At 43.3% G+C, this 27,637-nt stretch overlaps 1 protein-coding gene across 1 annotated transcript in view; it reads right to left on the reverse strand.

Moving 5' to 3' along the window:
• LOC124594696 (dynein axonemal heavy chain 3) overlaps positions 1-27,637 on the reverse strand; it is a 1,186,267-nt gene that overhangs the window by 988,617 nt on the left and 170,013 nt on the right. Inside the window, exons 13-14 of the mRNA XM_047133063.1 lie at positions 26,415-26,559; positions 10,518-10,729 (exon numbers count right to left, since the gene is read on the reverse strand). Coding sequence (XP_046989019.1) covers positions 10,518-10,729; positions 26,415-26,559 — 357 coding nt within the window. The remainder of the gene's footprint in view (positions 1-10,517; positions 10,730-26,414; positions 26,560-27,637) is intronic.

The raw sequence follows: 27,637 nt of genomic DNA on the forward strand, positions 1-27,637 counted from the left end.
ATACACACAGGGACAGTGAGCAATAATTGTTCCAAGAATCGCTGGAAGAGATCAGGGGTGCTGGCAACCCCGAATGGCAATCATTGGTATTGATAGAGGCCGAAAGACATGTTAAGGACCACAACCTGCCGGGAAGCAGTGTCGAGAGGAAGTTGATGATAAGCTTCTGACTGGTCAAGTTTAAAAAAATATTGGCCTCCAGCAAGTTTAGTGAATAACTCTTCAGGTCGAGGCATAGGGTAAGTGTCGATAAGGCATTGAGCATTTACAGTGGCTTTGAAATCACCACAGAGACAAATATCACCATTTGGCTTAGCAACGACAATGACAGGAGAGGACCACTCACTGGAAGTGACAGGAAGCAAGACCCCTGAAGCAGTGAGACGATCCAGCTCCTGTTTGACCTGATCACAAAGGGCCACAAAAATGGGCCGAGCCCAAAAAAACTTAGACTGAGCAGTGGGTTTGAGCGTGATATGCGCTTCAAAGTCGTTTGCATGGCCTAACCCAGGAGAAAAAAGGGACGAAAATGTCGTCAACAAGGAATCCAGTTGAGCATAAGGAATAGCATCAGAGACGATATTGACAGAGTCATCTATGGAGAACCCAACAACGCGAAAGGCATTGCAACCAAAAAGATTCTCCGCATTAGTATGGTCAACCACAAATACGGGAACAGTCCGAATGACAGATTTGTAAGATACCTCAGCATCAAATTGTCCCAAGAGAGAAATCTTCTGTTTACTGTAAGTCCGTAATTGCCTAGTGACAGGTGACAGGATTGGAGAACCCAACTGAAGATACGCCTGAGAATTGATGATAGTGGCAGCAGAACCAGTATCCACCTGCATGCGAACATCTCGACCAAGTATTTGGACAGTGAGGAATAACTTCCCTGAAAAGGGAGAAGTACAATTGACAGACAACACAGAATTAGAATCAGCATCACGTTCATGAACATCATGTATGCGTTCAGATTTGCAAACGGATGACACATGACCCTTTATTTTGCATTTGTGTCACACGGCCCAATGTTGTGGACAATTTTCTCGTGAATGTTTCGTAAAACACCGCGGACATGAAGGCAGTTGCCATGGGTTTTGCTGCAGTTTCTTAAATGTTTGTTTACAGTCAGGCCGAGGCTGCGATTGGGAGCGTACTGCGGCCACGTCAGCCGGCGGGGATATACCACACGCTTCGTCAACATAGCCCCATGCCCCAGCGGAATGAGAAATTTTAAAAGACTGAGTGATGGATAGGACTTCATCTAGAGTCGGATTTTCCACCTAAAGGGCACGTTGCCTAACTTCTTTGTCGGGCGCCGATCGGATAATAGCATCCCATACCATGGAATCAGTGTATGATTCTTTGTGAGCTTCAGTAACAAATTTACACTTGAAACTACCTGGCAGATTAAAACTGTGTGCCCAACCGAGACTCGAACTCGGGACCTTTGCCTTTCGCGGGCAAGTGCTCTACCATCTGAGCTACCGAAGCACGACTCACGCCCGGTACTCACAGCTATGCTTCTGCCAGTAACTCGTCTCCTACCTTCCAAACTTTACAGAAGCTTTCCTGCGGAGCTTGCAGAACTAGCACTCCTGAAAGAAAGGATATTGTGGAGACATGGCTTAGCCACAGCCTGGGGGATGTTTCCAGAATGAGATTTTCACTCTGCAGCAGAGTGTGCGCTGATATGAAACTTCCTGGCAGATTAAAACTGTGTGCCCAACCAAGACTCGAACTCGGGACCTTTGCCTTTCGCGGGCAAGTGCTCTACCATCTGAGCTACACTCAGCAAACTGATGAAAAGAATTCAGCATGTTCACTGTCACAAGAATGAAAACAAACTTTTCCTTCTCCATGACAATTAAAGGTGTCACACAAGTCTGAACACCCGAGAAGAGCTCATAAAACTTCATTGGTCTGTTCTTAATCACCCATCCCACAGCCATATCTTGCCTCTTCCGACTTCTGTCTGTTTAGTCCGATGAAGGATGCACTGCACGGGAAGTGGAATATGTGTGATGGAGAGTTATTGATGCAGCAAAACACTGGCTCTGATGTCGACCAATAGAGTGGTGCTGTGTGGGCATACAGGCCCTCCCAGTAAGGTGGTGTAAGACTGTCACATTGTAGCCAGAATGGAGGGGGAATAACCTGGTGTACTGGAATCCTAAATAAAACCAACCTGGTTTCAGAAAAAAAGTGTTGCTTTACTTGCTGAATGCTCCTTGTACTACAAGGCTTTCATTGTTTGCTGGGGAACAGGTGCTTATCACACATTACAACAATGGCAGCATGATGGTATGATAACTACACTCCTCCACAACCTTGCAATTTCTTAACATATTCTTAATTGACAAACACAGTGAGGATTCCTTAGAGATGACATACAATGAAATCAACAGAAGTTCAAGATTTAGAGCCGGGCTTTCTCACTGCAGTAGCTACAGTGGTAAACTCCCCCACAGGGTCTTCCCTGTCAGCACTCCAGACCTACATGCATCTCCTGTTCTGCTTAGTACTGCAGCACAGTCCTTTCCCCATCTGTGCTTTGCTTTTCTCATATTCTGCCCACCATCCAGTCCCCATCACATTCCCGTCCCCTATTCGTACCTACTTCTTTTGCGGCCTAGCGCCGAGGAAGCCAGCTGAAAGATTAATAGTTCGCTTTTAATTACTTTTATGTTTAAATAATGAAATGGTTATTATATTTTTTGTGTTCCAAGCATTAGTAAATTATCAAGTGACATGACTGATTATCATAAAATATGTAAAAGCAGTCAAATCTCACTGACTCAGTGATGTAAGTTGTAACATATTGATGAAGAAATGCTTTTATGAAGAAATGCTTTTAATGTGGGTATAATTCAGCTTACTTCTTTGAAAGCAAGAGAATATAAACACACCATTCATGCATGAGAAACATATATTTCTGTTGTTGTCTATTGATTTTTTGGTAGGCACTTCCCTTGACACATAATAATTTTGTGTTGAATATAATGATGTTATATCTCAGCTCCTGAGACTGTATTAGGATATGGTGTTTTATTTAATAACTGTTTAGTAACACAATCAGCTGATCGGCAGAGAGGCACACTCCATTACAGCATGTGATCGAGAATAGAAGTGTACAGATCTTCAATACCATTAAAGACAATATTATTTTCCTTTGCTATTGTGACAAATGTGTTTAAAAGTACTGAAGAGAAGAGATTGTAATTTTCCTCAAGGATACAATACAGTGGTGAAAAGATATTTAAACAAGCTCCATTTTAAAGATGGTGCATTTCCAACATATGTGCAAGACATCTGTAGGACCTTCGAACAATTGATTCGTGATTGCTGACAAATCTGTATCACAGTCTTATGATACATCGGGAGCCGTTTTTAACAATAACTGAAGTAATCTGCTGCCCAGCTATGAAATGTTGAGCTAAATGATAACTACATTCCACTGGATCACTTTACAAAGCTTCTATGTAAAGTTGCAAATAATGCCAGCAATTTACCGATGACCGACAGAGATCCCCAGCTGCTCCTATACATGATATCGTCAAGCACTATTAATTACTGTCTCACAATTCTCACAAGGGGCTATGAATTTTCAGTGACATACAGGAAGGAGTCTGAGAACCTACCCTGTCTATAAATAATGTAATTTCAAGGAGCCAGCATATCAGTTAACTTCATAATTACTTCATCTGATTATTTTCTTCAGGTGTAGAAGTAGTAAAGCAAGTAACAAGAGTCAATCTGCCTGGCCACATTTGAATTAAAATTAAGGGTAATATTATAATGATTCACACATTCTTACACTCCACTCAACTTTGTAATACACAAATATGTTTGTAAATTTAATTATTTTTAATTTAGAAGCAAATCTGTTGAAGATTTGTGCCATTTGTGGCTCAGTTGTAACAACAATGTGGAAATTAGTTTTTTCTGTAATGAAAAACAGTTTTATTTCTTTTGGCACTTTATTACAATGTGCGTATGGTGTTCCCTTCAGATAATGTTGTGATTTATTTGGTACATTAGATAATATAGGTATTACACTCCATAAAAGTATCCTATGTTCCACATTCACTAATTTTACTGGAAGCATAGCAAAGAAAATATTGAAATATATTCCTAAATTGAACTTAACAGTAATGGTATATATGTACTACCTAAAGTGACATATGAAAATTTGTGCCAGACTGGGCACTTACTACGAGTGGTTGTCTTGCCACTTAAGAGTACCAGAACATGTTCCATGGACTGACTCAACTTCCATATGTCACACATCTGCCTATTTCTTCTTGTAGATTATTAATTGATTTAACCACACTTGCAGATCTTGTGATTACCATGCAGGTTGTTTGGATGATGAACTAGAGGTGTTTCATGCTGTTACCTTGAGTTGTTGCACACAATCTGTCAACCACAATAAGTACACGTCAGTTTACCTTGTAAGTAATTCCCAATCACCATTCTAGAAGTTAATTAATTAACCTAACCATCTAAAAACTGATCCCAACCTTATAATCCTACCTGCTGACAAAGGGTCTAACACTGTGCTCTTGAACCACACGCATTAACTGGCAGAAGGACCCTGTCAGAGGTTAGATTCATCCATCTACAAACCCTGTCACAGTAACCCCATTCCAGAAATCCAGCAGGACCTCCATTCTCCCCTAAAATACCTTAGGCCCATCCCAGGACCTCTACCAGAGTCCATCTTTCTCCTCACCCCTACTACTCCCCGCATTCCTACTTTCTACACGCTTCCTATAGTCGATAACCCAACCACAAATGCCCAATTGTGGCCATATACTGTTACTTCTCCTTTGAAGGCATTATCTACAAAAAAATCCAGGGTGCAATGTGGGCACACACATGGCACCATCTTATGGCAACCTATTCGTGGACCATTCAGAGGAATCCTTCCTACACATCCAAAATCCTAAACTCCTTACCTGGTTCAGATTCAATGATGACATCTTTGTGATCTGGATCAAGGCTGAGGACACCCTGTCCTCATTTCCAGCACCTGAGCACTTTCTCTCTCGTTCACCTCACTTGGTACTACTCAACCTAATGAGATACCTTCCTCAAAGTTGATCTCCGCCTCACCTCAAAGATGGCTACATCAGTACCTCCGTCCGTATCAAACCTACCGACAACCAGCAACACTTGGAGCAACTGAATTACATTCTCCACCTGTGTTTTGACAACCACTTACCACGCCCTGCAGTGAGAAATGTCCTATGCGCTCTCTCTACTCCACCCCCCCCCCCCCCCCTCCACCATGGTATTCCATCGCCCACTGAACCTACACAATATCTTCGTTCATCACTACATAACCTCTGCTCCCAGTCCCTTGCTTCAGGGCTCATATCCCTGGAATAGACCTAGGTGCAAGACCTGTCTCGTATACCCTCCCTTCAGGACCTACCCAAGTTTAGTCACAAACATCACTTATCCCTCGCCCTCCTTGCCACAGCCTTTCCTCCCCCCCCCCCCCCCCTCCCCCCTCCCCCAGATGGCTCTCCCCTCATGCACTGCTGCTCGTAGTCTGGCTTCACCTGCCAGAGACTGTGGTACTGTGTGTTTGAGTTGCATTTCTATGTGTGTCTAATAGAAAGAAACATTCCACATGGGAAAAATATATTAAAAAACAAAGATGCTGTGACTTACTAAACAAGAAAGCGCTGGTAGATAGACACAATAAAAAACACACAAACACACACACATATTGCAAGCTTTCGCAACCCACGGTTGCTTCATCAGGAAAGAGGGAACAAGAGGGAAAGACGAAAGGATGTGGATTTTAAGGGAGAGGGGTAAGGAGTCATTCCAATCACGGGAGCGGAAAGACATATCCATCCGCACATATACAAATACAGGCAGACATATGTAAAGGCCTTTACATATGTCTGCCTGTGTCTGTATATGTGCGGATGGATATGTGTGTGTGTGCGAGTGTATACATCTCCCTTTTTCCCCCTAAGGTAAGTCTTTCTGCTCCCACAATTGGAATGACTCCTTACCCTCTCCTTTAAAACCCACATCCTTTCGTCTTTCCCTCTCCTTCCCTCTTTCCTGATGAAGCAACCGTGGGTTGCGAAAGCTTGAAATTTGTGTGTGTGTTTTTTATTGTGTCTATCTACCAGCGCTTTCTCGGTTGGTAAGTCACAGCATCTTTGTTAAGGCGTTGTTGGTTGAAAGCTTATTGTGTGACAGTCTTTTTGTTGTGTCTATCTTCAAGTCAGCATCTCTGCTGTATGGTGAGTAGCAACTATCCTTTTGAAAATATTGTTACAGTCCATCCTGGGTTTTTCGTTGTTTGATTTTGCTTGACGGCTTTTCTTCCATCATAACCCAGTGCTGTTTTTCTTTGTCACTATTTGCTAATGCAATACTATTCTCAATGTTCATCCTTTTTTCTCTTCTTTCCTGTGTTTGTCATGTTGCCTTACAAACTGCACTGCACACTCTACTTACAAGCCACAGTGTATCAACCGTCTCGTCTCAGACAACAGATGGCTACAAGACCATGATACTTGTTGATGCAGCATCTTATGTCCCATATTACTCTCGCAAATATCATTAATTGTATACCTTCAAATTGATCACTCTCCCTACATCACTCTCCTGTATTTTTGTGCATCTTTCCTGTGCCCTACCAACCTGTCTCCCCCGCCCCCACTCCTTCTCCTCTCAATTCCAGTTTGCACCTACTAATTTCATCTAATCCGATCAAACCTGAGGTCCCCCTTCTTCACATTTATCCACCCACAAACCTGCAACTCACAACAAAACCTTTTTTTATTCATATATTTTTAGTTGATCTCTGTGTGACTTCACGTCCATTTCAGTTGGTTTTCACCTCTCACGATCGGCGTATTCCCTCTGATTTCCCTATTTCATCCATTTCACCCTTTTCATAATTTTTCTCACATATTTGGTCTTTTTTTGTGAATTTTTTGGACATGAGTCTATGTTATTTACGTATTTTCTGCCATTTTTATAGCAGCATGGATCCTTGCTCCTTCCATCTGTGTCAACACAAAAAAGTTTCCTTATCCATAGTCAGAACCCAGTTCCACATATTGTTCCTGCATTGTTACTTGTTTCATGGAAGGCCCCCAAATGGCCTTACCATCAAATTAGCCATCTCTGGCTGCCATCCTTCCTTCCACAATGACCTCCATCTGTTTGGGTTCCACGAATCCTTAACCCTCACAAACACAGTCCTGCAAAACAATGTCAATCAAGCCCAAACCTCCTTGCAATACTTTCTCTCCATCTGTAAAATTCTCCAACTATGCAATCCCAAATTCCTGGATCCCATAACACACACTGAAACTCTTGCGCTCCAGGAACTAGAGCAACATGCACAATGCCACCTCAAGAAACTCTCCACCCTGCTCACTTCCTGCTCCCACCTTGGACTACTACTGTCCACCACTTGTGTAAAAACCTCCAAACTCCTCCTACATCCCCTCATACCTGACAAAACCTGTCTCACAGACCTACTACATTTACCCCACCCTCCAAAACTCCCTCCCACCACCACACAGAATCCAGAACCTAAACAGACCCGAAACACAGTCATAAACCTTTCCTCCAAAAGTCTTAGCCCCATAGAAATATCATTCCTTTCCAAAGGCCTCGCCAGTTGCCCCACTCCCAAATTTAACCGGACTTGTTAAAGACCTTCTCTCCTTCTCCCGGTCCCCACAGCAGAAACACTTTTTTGCCAACAACCCTAGCCATCAGACTCAACCAAGGACCAATGTTAAACCCTGCCTGACTCAGTTACTTCTTCATCCAATCGTGCTCCACCCCCAATGCCCAAATCACCCCCTGTTAACTTCCCAGAATTTCTTAACCTCGCCTCACCATCATTCCTCAAATCCCTCAACATACAAACTAACCTTACATCCGCAGAAAGAACTGCAATCCACCACTAAAAACTGATTCTGACTTTTTAATCCTACCTGCTGACAAAGGCTCCAACATTGTTGACTTAAACCACGAGTATTACCTGCCGCAAGGACCCCGCCAGCTGTTAGATTCATCCACCTACAAACACTGCCACAAGGACTCCATTCCAGATATCCAGCAGGATCTCCAGCCTCTCCTCAAATCCTTAGGCCCATCCCAGAACGTCTCACTTAAGTCCATCTCTCTCCTCATCTCTACCACTCCCTGCACTACCTTCTACATGCTTCCTAAAGTCTATAAACTCAACTACCCAGGATGTCCAACTGTGGCTGGTTACTGTGCCCCCACTGACTGAATCTCTGCACTCACAGACCAACACCTTCGGCTTATCCCCCACAACCTACCCTCATATATAAAAGACATTCCAGAGTTCCTATTCCTTTACCACACAGTGCCCTGATCATTACTATTGACGCCATCTTCCTTTACACTAACAGAACAATGCCATGGGCTTACTGCTAGGGAACAGTACCTTTCGCAGTGCCCGACAGATTCCAAAACAACAACCAAGGCATTATCTTCAAACAATCTGGGGTCATCAACATGCCACCATCCTGGGCCAATCTACTCATGGGCCATCTAGAGGAATCCTTCCTAAAAAGCCAGAATTCTAAACCCTGCACCAACTTCAGATTCACTGTTAACATCTTTGTAATCTAGATCAAAGGTGAATACACACTATCCACATTCCTCCAGTACCTCAACACCTTCTCCCCCATTCGCTTCACTTGATACTACTCACCCCAAAGAGTCACTTTCCTCGATGTTGACCTCCCCACCTCAAGGATATCTACATCAGTACCTCTGTCCATAACAAATTTACCAACCACCAGCAGCACCTCCACTTCAACAGCTGCCAGCTATTCCATACCGAGAAGTCCCTTCCATACAATCTGGCCACCCGTGACTGTCGCATCTGCAGTGACGAATGGTCCCTCTCAAAATACACTGTTGGTCTCACTAAGGCCTTTACAGATCGTAATTACTCCCCCCTTTCCCTCCTCCAACTTTGTACAAAAATAGGTCTCCTACGACCTATCTTTCCAGTCACCCACTACCTTCCAAAGTCCCACCATCCAGCCACAGGGGAGCATTCCCCTCATTATTTAGTACCACCCAGGCCTGGAGCAACAGAATTACATTCTCTGCCAGGGTTTTGACTACCTCTCCTCGTTCCCTGCAATGAAAAACGTTCTATCCATTATCCCCCCCCCCCTCCCCCTCTGTCCATAATGGCCCTCCATCACCCACTGTGCTTACACAATATCCTAGTTCATCCCTACACAACCCCTGCTCCCAATCCCTTGCCTCATTGTACACATCGCTGTAACAGACCTAGAGGCAAGACCTGTCCCATACATTCTCCCACCACCATCTACTCCAATCTGGTCATAAACATCGCCTATCCCATCAAAGGCAAGGCTATCTGTGAAACTAGTCATGTTATCTACAAGGTAAGCTACAACCACTGTGCTGCATTCTCTGTGGGCTTGACAACTAACAAACTGTCTGTCCGCATTAATGGCCACCGACAAACTGTGGCCAAAAAACAATTGGACCACTCTGTTCCTGAGCATGCCACCCAATACGACATTCTTCATATCAATGACCGCTTCACAATTGGTACCATCTCAATCCTTCCCACCGTCACACCAGTGTTTCTGAACTGTGGAGATGGGAACTCCCTCTGCAATATATCTTACATTCCCATAACCCTCCTAGCCTCAACCTTTGTTAGTCATTGTCCTTATCCACCTAGCTGCTTCCCTGTTCCCATTCGAGCACTAAACAGCCCTCTATTCTACCTATGCGCCCAGTCTCTTTTTTTCTTCTCTGCATCGAACTGCCCTATGCTCCCTCCACCTTGTCCCTGCCCGCTCCCCCAGCAGCACTTTACCGTCCCCTACCTGCTTACCCCGCTATCCCTCGTTCTCCCGCCCCCAGCCTCTCTCCTTACCCCCACCCAGTTGCTTCTCTCATCATGCACTGCTGTTCGTAGACTTTTTGTGTAACAGTCTTTTTGTTGTGCCTACTGCAACTCAGCATTTCCACCATCCTTTTCATAATACTGTCACAGCGATTTTGATGGATCACCATACAATTATATTTGAAGAATGAAGACATAACTTTTTGTAATTGTAATAATTGTAGTCTCATGATGGTGATTTTGAAAAACATTTTTATACTATGCAGCTGCAATATTTTCCCCTAATAAGCAGCTACTCACTTTACTTTTATCAGTTAACTAACATGGAAAATACTGCACATGTGTGTGAATGAACTCTTGAGATGAGTGCAAGTTCATGGCCTGAGTTTTCACATTTCATGTGGACTTCAAATTTGGGTATGACAAGGTATGATTAGCACTATTTCGAAAATGAAATGTAAGATTAGTTAAATAACTGAGAGTGTAAACTGTAAGTTTAAATTCCCAATATCACAATTTCAGTGAAAAATTTTCCTTCACATCAACATACATTTTTGTAACATTTTAGAACAATAATGAAAATGATGCTTGCCTGTTTCCAGTGTCTTTCTCGAATTCCTTTGTTGCATATTGTTGAAAGAACGGGAAGAAATTGTTTAAATTTTTCAACTTTGGCTCGCACCATCTCTGCCACTCGTTTAGCTCCACGTAAGTCATATAATGTTTTAGCTAACTTGTACAGCAGACGCCACATTTCATCAACCTTTTCTGTTATTGAATCTGCATCCAATTGCAAGAATGGACCTTAAAAGAAATCAATACATTAATACACGTAAATGTGACTCAAATACCAAGTATTACATTACCATACACACACTTTTGAGTTGTAAACTATCAGAAACTGCCAAAATATTTGTAAAATACATATGATCCCTTTCAATTTAAAACTTAACAGCATTTTTAAACCTAGCAGTGTATATGTATGAAACTACTGCCCCTGCATTATAGAACATGTTCAACTTGAAGTTAGTTTCTTCCACAAAATCTAACCACTGTTCGGGATATAGTTTCTACAGCTTTGAAATTAATGGGCTTACTTAGACCGTGAGATATATGTGGAAGAACCATAAATGCTTACTGGTACGCTACAAAAAGTAACTGAAGCGTTGGACAGACATACAGTATCCGGTGGCCACAAAATTCATCACAATCTAACTTGTAAGTGACAATGATGTGGTGCCATGTATCGCTGGAGATGAGAGTTTCCAAATGAGATGAGAATGGAGCAAATGTGGATTACAAATGGTTATGAGTTACTACCTAAACTTTCAGTCAGGCTAATAAATGAGGATTTTTTTATAAATCTGCTGAGAACATACAACAACACTTTTGGATTGTCTTGATCTCATTCTTAACCACTTCAGTGTCTGCCGACAATAGTCTGTAAAATGTCAAGTAGAAATAATACATTGTTTAAGAAATGTGTGTGTGTGTGTGTGTGTGTGTGTGTGTGTGTGTGTGTGTGTGTGTTTGGAGTTTATGGACACTCAACATGAGGTTACCAGCAACCTTGCAAATTTAAAAAAAAAAAAAAAAAAAAAAAGTCTAAACATGTTATAACACAGTGAGAGTGAAGCTACAAAATTACACTCATTCACTCACCCTCACTCAAGTTGACTAGCATGACGACTGTATGTAACGCACCTTAAGGCAACAGAGAACATCGTTTTCTGACACACAATATATTTCTGAGTAAAAGTTGTGACAAGCAACTATTTTACTTAGTTTCTAATATAAATCCTTATGAAAATGCATACATGAATTTTTAAGAGGTCATAAAGCTACCGTCTTTTTAGTTTTGCTTGTCTCTTAGACCTGCACAGTTGTTTCTGTATTAGGTAGCTTGTAAATGTCACTCTCTCTTTTCTTTCAAATGCTGTCCATACAGGTTGTTTTTGAATAGCTTACATTAAAATCCTTATAGAAACTTAACAATATAGTCAGCCAGGACAATTTGGCCCAGCAGGAATTCACTGGTATGTATGTATTAGAATAATGGAAATTTCTGGATGGAGCAATACATAAAACAAGGGAAAGGCAACCACTCGGCTACAGCAGATTGATGTGTGGAGCACAGTAACACGTAATAGAAAACAGCATTCACACTAGCATTCAAGCACTAGCATTCACACTAGCATTCAAGCACTAGCATTCACACACAACCACACACACACCCAAACACTTACTCCCACAGCCCTGGCAAGAATAATTATTGGTGTTTAAGTGCACTTTATAGCTCTGAAGAAGGATTCATCAGACTTGTTTGTGTCTATTGACTACTAAGCATTTCTCAACTATTCGATGAATTGTTACATTACCTCCTTGCACTATGCGTATTTCACCTAGGACTTTCTGTTACCATAACAATGCTTTAGTTTTATAAAAGCTTCTTCTTCGTCTTCCTACTTTCCATTCTTTTGCATTGTAAACCAATTCAAAACAGACATACAGATTGTTTAAATTGTTCTTGTAGTATATAAAACACAAAATTTCCTATATTATTTATTAATTCCAACAGAGTATAACTTAAAGGATTATAGATTGATCTCTAAACTTCTGCATCTCTGGAAAATCATAATGTACTCAAGCAAATTAATAGTTCACAATTCAATTTCACAAGCAAATTTAGGAATTTATGTACTAATTTCTGTTGACAACTTCTTACACAGAACATTACATGATTTACACCTTCTTCTTTGCAGGATGTATATATCTATTGCATCATTCTTCATCTACAGGGAGAGTTAGTGCTGCGTCACAGTTTTTGAATTTATAAGACACAGTGACATTTTAAGATATAGCACTTATCTTATTTCAAAAGATACACAATGAATAACAGTTCACATTTTATTTGTTAATTTTGACAGAAACTGCACGTTTGTATAATATTTGTGAAAGATAATGTCCTTTAAGTACCAGCCCTCTTCTTCAGCACACTCGTCGACCCTCTGCGCATAGTTTGTCACTCCCTCTGATATTTTACGGGGTATAGCACGACTCTGTCACTCGATGATATCCTTTAATTGAAGCACAGTACATGACTTACAGATGCGCACTACATTCTTGAGGAAGCCCCACAAGGAAAAGTCAAATAGAGTACAGTCTGGAGAGCAGGGCAGCCAGTCAATATCTCATCCGATATGACTTTCCCCGGAAACAACCGCCTTTCTTCTAACACGCTTACAGAAAGTGTGAGCTGTTGCACCATATTGCTGAAACCAAACATTTCAACACTTTATGTCATGGTGATGGAGCTGCGATGAGAAAATCATGTGAAGTCAAATATCACTCCCAGTTCACGATGATGGCTCTCCCAGTTTCTTCTAAAATAAGGCCCTATGACACCAAATTTCTTGAATCCACCCCACAGTGTAACCCCGTTACAATGGGTATTTGTGCAGTTGCTGAAGGTTGTCTGGAGACCAATAACAACTGTTTTGTGTATTAACACTTTCACTTAGATAAAAACGAGGCTCATCTGACATTAAAATCACAATTCCAGGTTCTCCTCCAACATCTCTTTCATTGCTTCAGCAAAACATCTCCTTCTCACAAAATCTTGAGGCTTCAACTCCTGAACAACCACAATTGTTTAGGGATGAAGATTTAGACAGTGTAAAATGCATCACACGGACGAATTTGATAACTGTGTGTGTAGTCTCATAGATTGGTTGTGGCTCAGTCAAATTGCATGATGCACAAGTTCAACATTCTTCAGGTGACACAGCCATCACTGCATTACCTCTCAGTTTTCTCTTCAGTGCAGAACCTGCCTTGCAAAACTTCTTAACTCATAGCAGAATGGTACTGCAAGGTGGAATTGCACCATTACGTGGAATGTTGAACTGGAGATGGAACTTCCTCTGAGTGGTGGTCAGAGAGTCTGCATTTTTACAGAACATCTCTACGAGGAACATACGGTGTTGTGCAATCCATCTCTCCACTGTAACTAAGCTGCTACTGTAGGGGAAAACAACGAGCCCAAGCACACCCATCTACTACGCCGACTAACCTGGTACTACTTGAGCCGAAACATCACATAATGCTGAATCTCCTTGAAGCTCATGTGTCGCCCATTATCCTTACCCCTTTTTATTTTTCAAAGATAGATTTCACTGATGCCTACTTTCAACTGCCTGTAAATGATCAGGTGAAACAGTTTTTAATGCTTAATATGCCATTCACAAAGTAGTGTTATAACAGGTTGCCATTTGGGGTTGCAAGCCCTCCCGCAATATTTCAAAGATATCTTGAGCAACTTAATCAAGGTGCCAGAAACCTCTCATTCAACTTAAAAACCTCCCTTGTGTAGCAATGTTCCATCCCAGCATGCACCTGATGCCGACCACAGATGCATTGGACTGTGGTGTTTATGCTGTGCTGTCCCACAAGCAAGCAAATAGCACAGAACAGCCCACTGCAACAACATCTAGAATATTAGATGCATCACAGCAGAATTATTTGTAAATTGGGAAGGAAAAATTTGGCTATCATATAAGGTATCTGGAAGTTTAACCTGCTGCACTTGTACCTCAATAAATACACCTATTAGATCCATTATTTGCCCATCAGAAAGCACTCCAATGCAGACACACTTTCCCGATTGCTGTGAGCATCAGATGCTGAATTTGATGGGCATGAAATGTTGTATTTTCCCTTAGATACAAACCTGTGTCACATGCCCGACAAATTTCTGATTATGACGTATGAAGTGAGCAAAGCAAATGGCCCTTGAAACTCTCCTCTGCGGAGTGTCGTCTGCTGGACTGCGGTGTTGCCCAGAACTCTTGCCTAAAGACGCCATCCGGAATGGTGCACTTATTTTTCCTTACAGCACAGGCTTAATGTTGCTGAAGGGATCATCTTGTTGGCTTCAGACATTGCTGAATTCCACGTCGTTATTACTCCCATATTCCACTCCCAAAATATTCCCCACATTCCACCCCCAAAATATTCTATCTTCTCCAAACTGCACATTGTGGAATGTAGAGAATAACAGCTACTGTGCAACATCATGTGCATTCGCATGGACTTGATGCTGCCATTGAACACGCCATCCAGAACTGCCATGCCTACATCCACAATCAGTCAGCCCTGCCTCAGTGGTTCAACACTAGGCCATGCCCTGACCACCCCTGGCAAAGATTTTTGTTTGTTTATTTGTTTGATTTGTTTTAGGCCGCAAAAAAAAAAAAAAAAAAAAAAAAAAAAAAAAAAAAAAAAAAAAAAAAAAAAAAAAAAGGACATATGCATCCATGTCAGAAGCTTAGAACACTAAGATGAAATGGAATTAAAGGCGACTACTCATTAAAGAGATAGAGAACTTAGAAAAGGGACTTCCTCTTTTAGAAAATTCAACGAAATACACCATAGAGACAATAGAAGTGCTGAACTATAGATTAAATGTCCTTTGCCATATTTCTACAATGCGTAAAGAGTAGAATGTGGTCGAAAGACCTTGCGTCGTTCGCTAAAATGGCTGATAACTCAGGCAGCAAACAAACAACAGTATGTAACTGGTTAAAAAAAGAGGACGCATTTGGTAAGGAAATGGCGAACTGTCAAACGTTCATGAAAATGAGCACTGGAGGTTCACCAGTTAACAAATGGCAATGGTTAAAATGAGTGTCCAATATGCAACCTGGCTAAAATGATCTCCTCGTGTGAGAGGCCCAAGAGGAGGTAGGCCAAGCTTCTGGAAGAGGTCTAATTTGCCGGAGCTTGTTCCCGTGAAGGGAAGACAAGACACCACCTGTGACAGACAGCAACACGGAGATCATCAGAGAAATGGAAGAATAGCGGGCCACTGGGAGCAGCATCAGCAGCCTCATTTCCTGCCAGACCAACATGATCAGGGACCCACATAAATATCACAATGGCTCCCTCAAGAGTGAGCAGGAAGCTTTTTTGGTCCCATCGCACTAAGAGGTGAACTGTGTACAGCGCCCAGATGTTCTGGAGGACACTGAGAGAATCGAAGCAGATGAAACAATTGAAAAGCCTGTGTCACTGGATGTACATGTGGCCTGATACAGGGAAAGGAGCTCTGCTGTAAATACTGAGCAGTGTTACGGAAGAGGTCAAAGCACTTGCAAGGACACAATTTAGTTTCCTGGAGGCAGAAAACAAGTGGACGCTGTGATTCCAAGAGTAGCTGCAAGTCCTTCTCATCAGATCTAATGCCACAAACGTTCCAGTGGAGGAGAGTCATGATGGGGAAAGGGCAGGAGGGAAAAAATTAAGGGCTGTCACCTCAGTAACTGCTGAGTGCCAGCCTACAGGGTGCAGAGCCTGGAGGATCTTGTTTCACAAGATCTACAGGGGCGTCCGCATCCTCACTGGGTCCAAGGCAGAAAAACGGTTGGCATTGCATATCAATGAAACAGAGACACTGTTGAAGAGGGTCTGAGTCAGCAGACGAGAAGACCATTTGCCTTTGTTTAATTTCTTGGAGCCTTTGTGGTTGGCAGATGAAGACTCAGATGTTTGTTGCCCAGATGAGTATTCCTTCTGAACTTTCCGGGCTGCTGGTTGTGTAGCAACTGATTTCACCACTGGAGGAGAAGATTTGGTGGCTTGTTGCACAGCTAGAGGAGAAGGATATGGTGATGCTACTGTAACACTGGATGATTTTACAACCATGGAGCTGAATTTGAGGTTGCAAGTCTGTGTTGCCGTGTTGTTCGTGGAGCGAGATGTAGCAAGAATGATACTGTAAGTGCCAGACAGGAAAATGCATGGTTTTTGACTTGCCAACAACTTGTAAGCGACAGGATAAAGCATATTTCCCTTCATCTGGGTCTCCTGGATGGGCCCCTCATATAGATATATGGGACATTCTCAGGATGAGTCTGGATAATTGCCATTGCAATTGATACAGCAGGAAGGAGGTGAGCAATCGCCCTAACGATCATCCTTACCAAGAGTAACACAGTTGGCCTCATTTCAACAGGACATTCGAGTATGGTAGTAATACTGACACTGGTAGCAGCACATTGGGTTTGTAACGTATAGACGAATGATGGATGGAGAGGATTGTACGGGCGCACAACGGCAAGGTCGTCAGTGCCCCCTGAGTAACAGATTGAGACAGGTGTCAAGAAAAGACTCAGAAGAGTAAGATAAAACAGAATGTAAAACACAGGTAACAAGCTTGGAAAAATATGGGGCTACCCACACTGAAGTGTGGGACGAAGCATGCTGCCAGCAGTAAAACATGGACAACACAGGAAGAAAGTGGTAGAGGGAGCGAAAACAATATAGCAGATAGAAGTGGCTGGCTGACCGCAAGGAAAAGGGAGGAGCCAGCCACTGTGCAGTACACAAAAATCTCCAGCCTAAAAGTTTAGGCCAGAGTCCAGACACATCACAAAACTTTAAAACCCTAGACACACACGTCTCATCATTAGCTAAAACACAGGGCAGATCCCCAACAACTTGTGCTTCTGCCTTTGCATCACGGTATAAAATGCAGTCTGTTAAAATGTGGCGGACAGAGATGTGCACACCACAAGCATCACAAAATGGTGGATCCTCCTGCCATAATAGAAAGCTACGTGTGAGAGGACAGCGCCCAATCCGAAGACGCATGAGGGTCACTTCTTCCCGCCTGAGCCGCTGGCAGGAGGAACGACAAGGCCGAGTTGTTGACTTCACCAACCACAGTTTATTGGCCAGCCATTCTTGCTCCCACAACTCCGTGCACTTCTTGTGGAGTGCAGAAATGACAGACTGCAAGGGAATAGGACACTGGACCACATCCTGCTCTCTGCAGGCTTCCTTGGCAGCCCGATTGGCCTGTTCATTGCCCCATATTCCTACATGACCAGGCACCCAGCAGAAGGACACTTCCTTACCCCACCATTGGAGCAAATACAGTTGGTCATATATCAGCTGGACCATCTCCTCAGTTGGGTACAGATTCTGAAATGATTGTAAGGCACTAAGAGAATCAGAGCAGAGGAGAAATCGATTGCCCCGAACACAATTCATCCACTCCAGTGCCTTCAGGATCGCATGGAGCTCCACTGCGAAAATGGTATGGTCAGACAGTGATGACTTCATAGCCTGCTTTGTTCACTGATGGAAGCACTACTCTACCAAACACGAGAAAAAGAGTGCACATAGGCATCAGGGAGGCACTGCCCTTTTTCATCACCCAATAGACGTCAGTCAAGTCATCACTCTAATAGAGAACCCCAATGCACTGTTTCTCTGGTGTTGGAAGGCGCAGAAGTTGAATGTGCACCAGACGGTATGGACCTGGACACCCACTGGGGATTTCTGTACTCCAGCACGTGCCTGCACACAAGCCTCGCCATGCAAGTGTGCCACTCTCTGTACCACGTGAAGTCCACGGCCAATCACATATCCCGTGCTCATGTATTTAGGTGTCCGCGCAGCACTACCCTGACAGTCTGATACTCACCGTAGTTCGCGTGTGAATCTCGGCCTTGTGTGTTCCAGTTACGTATCGTTGTTTGGAGTGTTCCTGCACTGTTGTCTCACAGTGTTTATCACCTCTGTTCTTCCTTGCTTGCCTCGTGTTGTGTGCTGGTGGTCACAGTATCTGTCGTCCCCTACTTGCTCGTCTGTCCTGTCTGTTCATTGTTAGCGATACCTCCAGCAGCCCCCCCACCTGGCGGCATTGTGTCTCCATTCTCTTCCGTGCACCACTTGCCAGTCACTTGTGGCTATAACATTGGCGACAAGGTAAAGGGTTTGGTAGTATGGAGGCTAAGTTGGTCTGTCTCCTGGAGCTCATCCTGAGAATGTCTCCTCTGCTCATGCAACAGCAACAGCACCAGTTAGACATCTTACAGCAGTTGCTGATGGACAAAGTAACAGCACGGGATGCCACATTGCACCAGCTCATGGGTGTCACGGTTTCTGCCATGATGATAAGGAAGACTGGGAAATGTACTTGCATAAAGCACTTCAGGTCACAGATGACTCCCTACAGTGGTCATTTTCTAGTTCTGGGCATCGCGAGACACATTCTTTCTGCTCTGCAAGTTGGCACCATTGCTAGACCCCATGGCCCTCTCCTTTAGGAAGATGTGTATGCTTCTGACTAACAACTATTATCAGCGATCCCAATGCCATGGCATCTTGGCTTGAGTACCACCAGTCCCATAAACAGCCCAGTCAGTCATACCATTCATGTGTCATGGACTTGCAGGGTCTCAAGATGCAAATGCCACTTCCCTTGCACCAATCAGCATTGCAAGATGTCGTATGTGGACTCCTCGATTCATGATGTTGGCGTTCAACTGGCATCTGATTCAGAGGTCTGCACAGCTGCACTGAAACTCGATAACCCCTTGTTAGAAGACATGCTGCGCATAGCCCACTCCTTTGAAATCACGCAAGCAGCAAACAAGAGTGACATGGCGAGACCACAGGTGGCCTCCCTCGCACCGTCAGCATGGTACAGCCTGCATAGAGCAATTTCATCGAGACTCTTCCTTGTCAGAACTCCCTGTGGCTTTGGAGCTGCCGGACACCACTCGCTGGTGGTCACGTGGGTCACTTCCGTCTTGCCTGCGGTGCTTTTCTGCCCACTCTCATGCAGATTGACCCCATCACTGGAAGACATGCATGCTCCGTCAGAAAGAAGGCCATCTCCAATCTGTCTGTTGCAGCTGCTCCATCCGCTACCCATGGGACATCAGGATAGCTTGCACATGCTGCAATCAGTCATTCCACTGGACACCCCATTGACGTGGAAGTTGTTCCTCACACTCCGCATTTTTAAAGCGGATGTGCATTTCCAAATCAATATGGGGGCCACCATCTCCTTAATCAATCTGGAGGTGTATACATGAGCGGGTTGCCTGGAGCTGTCTCCCACCTCTCACGATTCGTCGCGTACAGTGACAGTTCTGTCACCCTCCATGAGCAGTTCTCAGTCCAGGCCACCTATAAACACGTTCCCTGAGTCCTCACCCTACTGGTAGTTGACCATCCCTTGGCTTCAAACATTTTTGCCTTGATGCTTTCACACTGTTTGGCTTCTCAATTTCTGATGAAGTTAAGACTGTTTCCACTGCCGTCCCATTCCAGGACCTCAATGATGTGTGCTCGGCCTACGCCTCTCTGTTTCTGTTTGACTTTAAAAAAGAGTGTGCTTTTGACTTCCAGGAGCACATTCCTCTCTGGCCAGGTGCTCAGCCACTGATCTTATGGGCTAGACCCATTCTGGTGGCCTTAGTCCAGCAGTCAAGCAAAAGCTCGATCACCTGCAGGCTGCTCACATCATCAAGCCTGTGGAAGCAAGTGCTTGGGCATCCCCATTAGTGGTGATCAGGAAACCCTATGGCTCCCTTCACCTATGTGGGGTTTCGGAGTTACAATCAATGCACAGTCCCTCATTGAAACTTATCCCATGTCCCAGCAGGAAGACTTTCTCTCCAAACTTGCACATGGCGAATACTTCCCTAAGATAGACCTGGTGGAAGCTTACCACCAATTACCTTAGTTGAGAAAACCCAAAACATCGTTGTCATCAACATGCCTTTCGGATTGTATAAATACAAGCACCTTCCATTTGGTATTTCCTCGGCGCCGGCCATTTTCCAGAGGTCCCTGGAGCAGCTCAAACAGCTCATCCTGGCTTGTGTCAATTATCTCGATGACATCTTGGTCACTGGCCGTACATGCTGTGAGCATTTGTAAAACCTCGGTACCTTATTTCACACCCTGTAGGTCATAGCCTTACACTGTCAGATGGAAAAGTGTAGCTTCTTTCAACCAGGAGTCGAATACCTGGGCACTGGTTCAGTACAGACAGCATTCGTCTGTCGGATCGCAACATCATGGCCATCAACTCCCCTTCCCTGCCCCAAGGATTTATCTGAGCACCAGGGTTTTTTTGGGCAAGTTTTTACCCCAGGCTCCTGACATTTCACAGCCCCTCAATTGCTTGTGTCACAACTGGTCTCCTGCCTGTGATCAAGCTTTTCTCAAATTGAAAACTATGCGCTCAAGTCAGCCCCTTGCCTGATGCCTGTAGCTCTGGAGTGCCTTTGGTTGTGGTGGCTGATGCTTTGGCCTATGGTGTTGGGGCAATCCTGGCTCAAAAGAATGAGGATGGCTCAGAACAGCCCATTGCTATCCCCAGCACAGAGGAGCTATTCTCAGATTGAGAAAGGGGCCCTGGCGATTGTGTTTGCTGTTGAAAAGTTTCACATCTTCTTGTTTGGGATGAAGTTCAATCCCCTCACTTATCACAAAAATTTGGTTACCCTATTGGGCCCACACACACACCCACCAGAGCAAACTGCTCAATGTCTCCCGCACTGTGTGCTGTTCTTACACAATTACACTTATGTTATCCAATATAAGCCCTCCTCCTCCAATGCAGATGCCTTGTCACATCTCCACTCGGGCTCTGATCCCAAGTTCGACCAGCAGGAAGTCCTCTGCTTTCACATTGATGCGGCCTGCCGAGATATACTGGAAGGATTTCCGGTCATGGCTGCACAGGTTGCCTCTGCCACATGCCGGTACCCCATTCTGCAGCAGGTTCTCCACTATGTTACCCAGGGTTGGCCACCTATCTGACTTGCCAGTTGAAAACTGAATTCAGTCCCTGGTGGCACCTCTCACACAGGCCCTAGGTTGATGTGGGTGTCCTTCTGTTGGCCACAGAGGGTGACGCCCATTAGGTGATCATCCCATCCAATTTCTGCCTTCGCGTCCTACGCTTGCTACACCTTGGACACTGGGGATGTTCTGTACGAAGGCATTGGCTCGCCGACATGTGTACTGGCCCAGGATCGATGGTGATATTGACCGCTTGGTCTGTGAGTGCACGGTGTGTGCGCGTCACCAGACCAGCACTTTGCAATCGTTTGCACCCTAGTCCATGCCTCGCCGGCCCTGGGACCACATCCATCTTGATTTTACAGGCCCGTTCTTGGCATTGATGTGGTTACTCATTGTGGATGCGTACTCCAGATCCCTGTATAAGGTGCACATGGCGTCCACTATGACTGATGGCACACTCAAGGCATTGTCTCAGCTTCTCACCATCGAAGGCCTGTCTTGTACCTTGGTCTCCAATAATGGCCCCCAATTCACAGCAGCCTCCTTCCACACATTCTGTGAGGCCAACAGTATCAAACACATCCACACCCATCCATTCCATCCACCTACAATGGCACAGCAGAACGACTGTTGAGGACATTTAAACAACAGCTGACAAAAGTAGTCTAATACTCTGCCACCATGTCGGCCCTCACTTTATTCGTGAGCACTTATTGCACCACTCTCACTGATGATCATCGTCTGGCCAAACTTCTCCACGGGCGGCAACCATGGATCCTGCTCCATCTTCGGACACTGCCGCCTTCTGAGCCCCACTTCCAACCCTCTCAGCACTACACATTGGGCACAGCAGTGTGAGCCTGCTCATACGGGGACAAGGCTGCTCCGACTGCCGTCACAGTAGTTGCAACCAATGGACAGCCTGTGATGTCGGTACAGATACAGAGGGGGCTCGAGTGCCGGCCCCGTAACCACCTCCGGCCTCGTACCCCTTCGTGGAACTCGTGTCCCCAACCCCCTGCCTCCTTCTCGCACACACAAGGCCCTCAAGTCGGCCAAATGGCTTACGGCTCCCACGGTCGTGCCAGCACTCCTTCCCACATCAACGGGGATTGGAGGTGCTATGCAATGCCCTGCCCTCTGGTGGCATTTTGATGGAATCCACGGACTGCCCTAATTACTCAGCGTTGGCAGTCGACGGCACGTGGTCTCCCTCTGTTCCCTCCTTCCATCCACCATAGAGCCATCCAGGGCATTTCCACCCCTACGCACAAGTTTCGGGGGGGAAGGATCTGATGTTGGAAGGTGTGGAAGTTTGAATGCACACTACAGGGTATGAACCTGGATCCCCAATAGGGGTCTCCGTATTCCAGCACATGCCTGCGCTGTGAGCCTCGCCATGTGAGGGCGCCACTCTCCGTACCGCATGAAGTGCGTGGATAATTGTGTATCCCACAGTCACGTGTTTAGGCAGCCGCACGACGCTACCCTGGCAATCTGGTACTCGCAGTAGTTTGTGTGTGCATCTCGGCCGTACTGCATTCCAGTTCCGTGTGTTGAGATACGTACTGGCATTGTTTGGAGTGTTCCTGCGTTGTTGTCCTGCCGTGTTTATCGCCTCAGTCCTTGCTTGCTTGTCTCGTGTTGTGTCCCGGTCGGTCGTAGTGTCTGTCAACCCCTACTTGCTCATCTGCCCTATCTGTTCATTGTTAGCGATACCTCCAACGGGTCCCCACCTGGTGGCTTCGCGTCTCCATTTCCTGCCTTGCAGTGCTTGTCGGTCGCTCACGGCTATAACAGTTTCCACCCGTCTGCTCTCTCTTCTTCGTTTGAAACTGGATTCCTATTGAACTCTTAAAACTGACTTCCCAGTTTTTAATTACTGACAACTTTTCTTAAAGACAAAAAGTGGCACTGCATTAAATATAAACAAACACGCATTATACTGTCAGTGATATCCCAAAATACACTACATTAACTAACAATAAGGAAGACTGTGGTGACTCTTGCAGTATAAGCAACTATTTCAATAAGATTTAAAAATTACTAAAAAGTCACAGAATGTTGGTAATGTTGACAGTTACAGGACTATGATAATTCCTGCCTGTTGATTTAAAGTATGCATATCCCAATGTTAAGACTCTAGCAAAAAAATCACAATGAAGGTATTCATTTTTGTGTTTGAGGGATAACAACAAAAGACAAATGCGTGTTAGGGTAGTTAGTAAGTAGGAAGCACATCATTTTCTGGACGTTTTTGATGGTTTGTGCAGATTGGAATTGTATAGATCCTGTACTGTCAGCAATAAAGGCTGCAGAGTGGCACTTACACCTGTTGTGTGGAATCGTTTGCTCCACGGAGTCATGAGTGAAGGGCATACAGCATACCTCACCACCATGATGTCAAAGCAATCATCACCAAAAGATAATAACTTATGTTCACATTTTATTCAAAAAAAATTGTCCATAGACTCTTGTAAGATGCAGTCATGCAAACATCTAGCCAGGCTATGTTAAGTTGTTCAATCAGAAAAGTTAGGACTGCCTGTTAGAGGAAATACATTGACTTAACTTCTCTAACTGTGTTATTCCACTAGACTGAAGAAAAAGTCTCTTTCAGCATCATCGACACTGCGGATCAAAATCCATGAATGACAAGTTGGTCCACAGTGCAAGGGCACTGCACAGCAGGACCCTTGCAGCACTGATATTGTACAGCCAATGACAGAAAACATAAAAGAATTGGAAAATACAGTAAAATTTGACAGCTGGATTGTTTCTTTGGCCCATTCTTATCACTTCCGGTAGGAAAATAAGTCACAAAGCATTCGAAGTTGTCGAAGGAGATGCCTTAGAATTTTAGGCATAGCTGCCCTTAATGGGCACCAGAACACAGAAAGCAGTGTTTTGATAATCTTGAGTGGTAGTGCCGGCTACTTTTGACCACACTCCATTTGAACAGATTCTGAAGGCCCAAAGGTACTGACTGATCTCCATATATTCCTCGCCCAGAGGCATCACAGGAAGCAGACTTGGAGGGGCAAGTGGTCAGCACTCATTGTCAATTTTTGTGATCATACCAGTGAAAACAAGGGTACTGATATAACTCTTTTTTGTTTCTGCATAACTCCTCCTGCTATATGCTCTAACATATCTATAGCAAAAAAATCTTTCAAGACCCACAGCATATATACTTCAAGTTTATGGTAGGCCTTCATTGGTAAGTGTATGCTTTGCATAATATATGTTAGAGATTTTAATTTGCTTTTTGTATAATGTTCAGTCCAGTGATAGGTTCGTAAGGAGCTGTCCACACTAGTCTATACTCTGCAAGCCTCTTCATCTCTGCTTAACTGCTGTAGGTTACATCCATTTGGAACTGCTTACTTTATTCAAGCTTTGGTCTCCCACCACAATTTTTATTACTCACACTTCCCTCCAATACTAAATGACCATACCATGATGTCTGAGGATGTGTTCTAACAACTGATCCATTCTTTTGGGATGTGCCATAAATGTCTCTCCTCTCCCAACCAGTTCAATCCCCACTTGTTATTTACTTGCTCTAGCCATGTAATCTTCAGCATTCTTTTGTAGCACCATGTTTCAAAAACTTCTATTCCCTTCTTGTTTGACCTACTTATCATTCATGTTTCACTCCAGATAAGTACTTCAGAAAAGACTTCCCAACCCTCAAATACATATACAATGTTAACAAATTCATATTTTTCATAAATTTTCTCCTTGCGGTAGCCAATCTGTATTGTATCTCCTCTACTTCAGCCATTATCAGATATTTAGCTTCCCAAATAGCTCAGCTTAACAGCAACTTTTACTGTCTCATTTCTTAACCTAATCCCTCAGGATCACCTGATTTAATTCAGTTACATTCCATTACCTTTGTTTTACTCTTGTTGCTGCTCATTTTATAATATCTTTTGAAGATACTATCCATTGTGTCCAACTGTTCTTCCAACTCATTTGCTGTCTCTGACAGAACTACATTGTCACTGGCAAAACCTCAATTTTTTATTTCTTCCTGAACTTCAACCTCTCCAAATTTTTCTTTAGTTCCCTTTACTGCTTGTTCAATGTACATACTGATTAACATCATCAATAGGCTACAATGTTGTCACACTTCCTTCTCAACTAGAGCTTACAGCTGCAATCTGGCTTCCATAAACGCTATGTTCCTTTACAAATTATGGCGTCTTTTGTCAGGATAAAATAAAAACTCAGTAATCTGCCAAATGACTTAATTTGAGAAGGTAAGAAAAATATTCAATCCTAAGGAAGAACCTTAATATTTCATTATGCCTGCCTTTGACTCAGTGCCTCCTCTGTGTGATGAGTAGCTTTCCATATTGTTATAAAGAGTATAAATTTTATTTAGAATTAGAATTATTATTTAGAAATAGAGAATAACGAGCAGCAGATAAGTGAGAAGAAAGTAAAACCAAAGTGCTTATCTTAGGGGCAAGCCACAAAAGCCCCATGTCACTGCAGCTAGTCAGGAAATGAGCTGTTGTTAGCTAAGGAGAAAAATTTGGTTTAAAGAAGTAGTTTTTTTCCTTTCCACATACTTGTCTGCTGGTCAGACACTTTTTTTACTTTCGTGAATAGTGATATGTTATTAAACAGATATCACATTCCATACCAGATTTTCCATGAAACTCTACACTGTTTTCAACTACACACCTTTCAACAAATCATATCAATAAAATACGAAATTTTTTCACGATTTTTAGAGATAAATGTGATGATCATACAATTTTTAAGACTTTTCCTTCTAAAATCCTTAGATTGGTTGGTTGGTCTGAGGGATAAAGGGACCAAACTACAGGGTCATCAGTCCTCCTTACAATGTTTTCTAACTTACCGTAGTACCATTTTTCATATAATTCATGAAATTCTAATGCTGTGTGCCACAGTTTATCCAGAGGATCAGTAACAGCAAGCATTTGCTGAAGGACTGTAAATGGAGACAAAACTATCTCCAACAGCTCTTCCTCTGCATTAATAGCCTGGGGGAAAAAAATATTTCATTATGCAATCAAAGAATCATACAAATATTAAAAATATATTTTGTCACAGGTACATTAATCAAATCTAATGTAGTTTGTATAAGATGCTACTAAGACTTAGCACTCTCAACATTTATAAAAAGAGGAGACACAAAATAGTTTTCATAAATAAAATACATATCATTCCTGTAATTCTCATTTCATAGTTTCCTTTAAAATATATCAATAAACTCCTGCTCTTCAATTTTATTTGTACTACTTTTTCCTGCATAACAAGCACATCAACTCAGCTAATATGAATGCAATAAAAAAGGTGATACATATGCTTGAAAACAAACAACAAATCTGCACTTTTGGTGACAAAAGTATTACTTTCTTCAGCTGCACTGCAACAAAGATGATGTTGAATTGAGAACAACTTCACTTCATTTATTCACATATTGTGTAACACGGATGCTACAATGAAGAAAACTTAGTTATGTAAAACAAAAGAAACCATATGTTACCTGAGATAAAAAATATTTATAATTTTTTCTGCTATTAACAATCATAAAGTTATAAATGGATGCTTACAATTGGTTGTTAAGCTCCTACTTTAAGAACAAAAGGATGAATTACTATTTGGTTTTTGTTTATCCACAGCAACTTGATTAATATTTACAGATGTGTCATGATAACAGTAAAAGAATAACAGCTAACCACAAACCATGAGTATAGAACCATGTTCACACTAAGTATTTCAATTGGTATAATGACAAAAGAGGGTCCAAAATCGAAATGTTCAAATAAAAGTTTCTAGGTTATCAAGCTGCATCATTTCAAATAACAGAGTCCTGCCATATTTTGGGCCAATGAGCAGTAAGTTAGGACGTGTGCTGTAGATGCATGGACTGACACCAGTATTCCAGCCTGGCCCTAAGATAAAAGACATGCTGCACTCAGTTTAGGACAACACACCCCTTCATGTGCCCGGTGCGTATGGCATCATTTGAAAATGTGGCAGCAGCTATACAGGTTAAACAAGTTGCACAGCTGCTGAGCATTGTACAGACCACAGGTGATATATTAAACAAGGGGA

Source organism: Schistocerca americana, chromosome 2 (genome assembly GCF_021461395.2).
Source record: "Schistocerca americana isolate TAMUIC-IGC-003095 chromosome 2, iqSchAmer2.1, whole genome shotgun sequence".
Classification (NCBI taxonomy): Eukaryota; Metazoa; Arthropoda; class Insecta; order Orthoptera; family Acrididae; genus Schistocerca; species Schistocerca americana.